The sequence below is a fragment of the Podarcis pityusensis genome (assembly GCF_964106645.2).
Source record: "Podarcis pityusensis genome assembly, chromosome: 1".
Classification (NCBI taxonomy): domain Eukaryota; kingdom Metazoa; phylum Chordata; class Lepidosauria; order Squamata; family Lacertidae; genus Podarcis; species Podarcis pityusensis.
Window position 1 is genome coordinate 17,380,806 of NC_138028.1, and position 5,458 is coordinate 17,386,263.

Below are 5,458 nucleotides of genomic sequence, written 5' to 3' on the forward strand. Positions count from 1 at the left end.
TAGCAAATGGGGCCTCCCGCTGCTGCCGGCGCACGATTTCTGTTCTCATCCTGAGGTAAAGTTCTTAGCCCGTGGTACTACTTCCGGGTTAGCGGAGTCTGTAACTTGAAGTGATTGTAACCCAAGGTGTTTGTAACCTGAGGTACCACTGTAAATCAGAGTAAACACCAACCAAAATGACTTTTGCTCTGATTCAGCGGTAAACAGCAGGTTTTCCTGGACAGAAGCATCAGGGCAAGCGGAAGTGCGGATGATCCCTTAATGAATGCCGAATCTTGGATCTTCTTGCCTCGTACAGAGAGGAAGAGAGTTCCTCAAGATACAAAATGTTGATACTTCAAAAAAATTACCCAGCAACTTGCCACTCATTGCCACAGCCATGCCACTGTGCACAGGTTGAAACGACAAAGTCTCTCCTCTTCCCCAAGGGGAGGGGTTGTGAGCGAGTCTTGCTTCCCGCGCTTCGCAGGGGGGCATGGCTGGCACACAAGCCCCCTGCATCACTGAGAGTCCCTGGCCTGCATCATGCCCACAGCCAGCCTACATGGCTGGCTGGGGGGGGGGGGCATGGTTTGCCGCTCTTAAGCGAGCGCGGCACTGTGGCTCAGCCTGTTTGTTTCCTGCACACACAGATCTCCCTCCCTCTATTCTCGTGCATTCAACACCTGACTTTGCTATGGACCTCGGTTGGTCGCATGTTGAAGGGGCCTGGTAGAAAGTTCTTCCACTTGGCAGATTGGCACCAGCCACTTGGTTTTTCGCCTACCTCGTAGCAAATCGTCACAACTTTGTAAGGTTTGGCAGTTAGGCATTGGAAAATGTGTTGTGTGTTGGAGGAGAGGTTGTGGCCATCACCTACTCCTCCCCTTGAAGGGTATTCCGTTACAGGAATCTGGTGGTCGTGGTTCCTGTCTGAAGCCCAGGTGGTGGCTAGGGCAATTTGCATCAACAAGCTCCCCCTATAGGTTGTTAACCCTTGTGTGACTTCCTGCAGAGTGGGCAGGAGTCAAGTATAGTCGGTTCAGATCCAATGCCTAAGCCAATACCACTCAAATTCTGTAGCCAATAAAGTTGTGGCCTTTTTTAGCCCATTAACCTAAAATACTTGTGTCCATGTGTCTTATTTCATCATAAAGTGGGGGACGGGGCCTCGACTCACAACCAAGAGAAGAGATGGCCCTCTTACTGAAGGAGACCCAAGCAGCTGTTCCTTCTACAGTGGGCTGAACAGCATATTACTGATGACCAGTGGAAATTCTGGTCAGCATTCTTGACTTTCAGTGCTACACTCTGTCACTATAAAATCAGCAAAGCACCTGCACAGCTCTGGTACTATAAAGTAAAAGTGACACACAGAGGACCTGTTGCATTCTCAGGCGAAGGCAGGCAAGCAGATATACATGTGCAGCAGCATTCCTGTGCCTCTCTCAAAAGAACAGGGATGGTCTATTTACAACGCAAGATTTACTAGTTTAAGGTGGGAGAGCAGAAATTCTATCCGATATATTTTATCTGCACAATCAGAATGAATCTGAGGAACCAAAAAGTAGTACTGTATTGAAAAATACGGCTTTTGAGCCATTTGGCCCAAAAATGGCAACTAGGCCTTCCACTTTGGCAACTGTAACCCTTGTTTATGGAGCCATTTGGTGACTAGCGTGTATATATCTGATTTTCCACTTGGATTTTTGTTTTGCAATAAATCTCTTTCTAATTTTTCACCTGCACATTCAATTAGGAATCACCGACATTCACCCTAATATTCATAATATTAAGCTGGTGTGGTTTAAAATAAGTCTTCCTATCCCCCTCCCTCCCAAAATAGGAGAGCTGAGTAGTCACAGTAGTGTCATATAAACCTACTTATAAAGCTACAGTGAACAATGATTACTTAAGTGACAAATGAAAAATTGTAAAGCAACAGAAAACCCAGGGGGGGTAGGAAACTGTGCCTCCTGACACATGAACACACTCCCAAGAGTCTTCGTTTTAGAACTCAATGCAAACAAACAAAGGCTTGCTTCGCCATCCTGGACGGTTTGTAGAATGAAGTATTTTGTAAACCTGCCATACAGGACTGAGATGTTAAGGGAAACACCTCATGATGATAGGCCACATATGATACTAAGAATGCAATTACATTACCCCACTACAAGGAAGAAAATTTATTGTTGAACATTAAAGATTTAAAGCCAACTTCTCTCCATTTTCTCATAATTCTTGCTATTAAAATATCCTCCATCAAAACGTATTAATGCCTTTCTCTCCCTCAGTCTGAATTGCTCAAGCATATTCCCATTTTTGTTCACAACACAAAAACTTGCCGACATCTCTCTGTGTCCTACTGCTGATCCACAGACAACCAGTTCAGGTATAAGGAACTTTGTCTGATAAACTATAGCCTGTGCACCACTCATTGACCTTCCTCTTCCTGCCACATAACCCCACATATACTGGTTTACAAGTAGTGCTTAATGCATAGTTTCCTAGTTCAAATACTACAGGAAGCTGTGGTTAAACAAATCACAAGCCTGGGACCTGGACACAAAGCTACCGTAGTTCTTAGTCCAATAAACCATGGTTTATTGAACTGAGATGTCTGAACTAGGCCTTCAGCTTCACTTCCTTCTGAATTCTCCTTCAGCTGTTTTCCATCAGCTTCTGCAAAAGCTTCATTCAAATTTGTTTCCTCATAAAGGTAAAGGGTCCCCTGACCATTAGGTCCAGTTGTGACCGACTCTGGGGTTGCGGCGCTCATCTTGCTTTATTGGCCGAGGGAGCCGGCGTACAGCTTCCGGGTCATGTGGCCAGCATGACTAAACTGCTTCTGGCGAACCACAGCACCACCAGCATCCCTTGTTTCCTCATACTAAATAACAAAACACTCTGAAGCTAAGGGCTTGTCCACACTCCCACTGAGCAGTTTCCCCTTTGCCCCACATTTTTCCCAGGGAAAACCTGCTCTTTTGCTCTATATCGGAACAAACATCAATCTGGAGAAAACCCAAATTGCTGTTTGCTCAAAAGTGTGATTTTCCAGGGCGGGGATGGAATGGGACAAGAGGCTTTGTGGATAATCCCTAACTCTGCATTCACAACTTTCTACTGTCCTTCACACAATTCTCTATACTTAGAACACCTTCCCAAAGTTCCCACCTGTCAACCACTTTCCTTCTAAACTAGCCCTGTAACAAATTACCTCTGATTTGTTTTGTCAGGGACCAGACTCTGTGTACCACTATCATCCAATCTCTTCAGGGTAGTGCCTGTGGGTCCAGTTCTGCAACATCTTATCATACAAACTAATCCTGTTGTAACCAAACGCACATGAGGAAGGCATGGGTGAATCAGACTATTTGTGCTCTCTGCGAGAGAGGAAAACCATAGGCATGGAGAATGATCCATCAAAAAATGCTAATTAGCTAATGTGTTTTTAGAAAACAGCAGACTTCATGAAGCACATCTACAGAGATGTATTCCAGAATTTTTATTCTGCAACAGGGCTTCCATGCTATTGATACAGGGAGCTGTCTTGCCTGTACCTTGATTTATGGAATCTCATCCTTTGTCTCTGACTTAGAAGATCTGCTCCTCCTGTTTTCTAATACTGAGAAAAATATAGAATCTAATAATGTACTATACAAATACAGTATTTCACATATCTTCTTGTCCAGACAGCAGGCACACAATTATATATAGCAATAAAAAAGTGCCTACATTTTACTAAGAGCTATAAGATACCTGCTGCTATTTAGTGATCATGGTTTAGGGTGGGGGGAGAGAAACAAACTCTAAAGTCACAAGTCCAGAGCTCTCTGCAATTAACAGTGCCAGGACTATTCAGCAGCAAGTGCCACTGAGTTCAGTGAGGCTTTCCTTCAGTGTAAGAATATTTTATTAGAATGAGTCCTTTTTAAAAAATAATGATCCCACTGATGTTGTCTAAGTAGCAATCCACATAAATAATATAGAGCCAGTTACTGAACATTAATTCCTCCAATGGAAGTTACTCTCCCTGCCTTGTAAATTTTTACTGCAAAAGTTTACTGTAAATTTAGCTGACTTAACATAATCCCAAAGAAACATGCCAGAATCTACAGAACTTAGAAACAGGCATTCTTCCATCTCAAAGCTGACTTCTGTTTACTTTGAAAATAGCCTCACTAGGAACGACACCTCTTCCACACTGTGCTGCCTTCGAAACAAACTGAACCCATCACCAGAATTACACAAAACGTCAACGATTCGTATGAAAAATATGGTTTGGCAAATACACATTCCTCAGAGGTTTTGGAAGGCTTCCCCCCCCCCCCCCGCTCATTCAAAACCAAAAGGTCTGCAAAAAACCAGAAAAGAGGTCGCCCCAGACAAGCCTTTCGGTTCACAAAGCGGTGGTCCCTACAAGTCAACCCCAGAAGAAGCGGAAACGAATCCCTTCCCAAACACACAACATGGGGAGTTTTCACTTTCTTTTCCAACTCTGTATTGCATCTTCCACTACACACGTCTACACATTCCTGCAAAGCAGAAGGGGGGGGGGGAGTTCTGCACAGCAGACATGAGCTTTCTCCCAAGCATGCAAAGATATATATATATATATGTGCATGCATACACACACACACACACACACACACAGGAACAGAAAACTATTTCTCTGCTGTGCTGTCAGGCAAAAACAGGGTTGTGGCTCTGGAGGAGCCAAATCCTTCCCTCCCTTCCTCTTTTCCCGTGTCCCCCAGTTTCGTGGGCGGGGGGGGGGGGGGAATAGGCGAGCCGAGCAAAGGCCCCGCCGCGCTTCACCCGGGTTGGGATAACTGGGGAGCTGGTGGGGTAGCTTGTGGGTTCCTCCCCTGGGCAGCTTCTTCCTCTCGCCCCACACAATCCACCTTACTTGGCCAGAAGTAGGCGGCGGAGGCAGCAGCAGCAGCAGGACTTTGCATGCAAGGCAACATACCGGAGCCAGGACGGCGGGGGCTTCTTTGCCACACATACCCCCCCCCCCAAAATCCTTGGGCGTGTGTGCATCTGAGAAAGAAACCCCACTTCTCTCCCCCCCCCCTTCCCACCGTTCTTCTTACCGTTGCAGAACTGCAGGAGCGAGGAGGTGTCATAGAGGCTGCTGTAACTGGAGAAGCCGTCCTCCATCATCCTGAAGCCAGCTCAGCCGCCGCCTCCTCCTTGTCTTCCCCCCACTTAGGGGTCGTCGCCCCCCGGCCTCCCTTCTCCTTTTCTCCCGGCTCCTCTCTCGCTCTCCCTGCCTCTCGCTGCCGCCTCTCCCGCTCCCTGCCTCTCGCTCGCTCGCTCGCTCGCCCACCCACACATACACAACACACACACCCCGCGCCGAGGAGAAGCCGAGGCGGCTGGGGCCTGCCCGCCTGCCTCCGCCGGTTGCCACGGCAACGCAGTCACTCCACCGTGGCTTGGGCCGCCGCCGCCGCTTCTCCTCCTCCTCCTC

The 5,458-nt window shown here is 47.1% G+C and overlaps 1 protein-coding gene across 5 annotated transcripts in view; it reads right to left on the minus strand.

Moving 5' to 3' along the window:
- EML1 (EMAP like 1) overlaps positions 1–5,458 on the minus strand; it is a 136,283-nt gene that overhangs the window by 56,871 nt on the left and 73,954 nt on the right. For 4 of the 5 annotated variants that reach the window (XM_081019897.1, XM_081019896.1, XM_081019894.1 and 1 more), the window contains exon 1: positions 5,079–5,285. The exons of the other annotated variant lie outside the window; for it this stretch is intronic. In XM_081019897.1, the coding sequence (XP_080876023.1) occupies positions 5,079–5,148 (70 nt within the window). In that variant the 5' untranslated portion in view covers positions 5,149–5,285. Of the gene's footprint in view, positions 1–5,078; positions 5,286–5,458 lie in introns of those variants that run through there. 5 annotated transcript variants of the gene reach the window in all.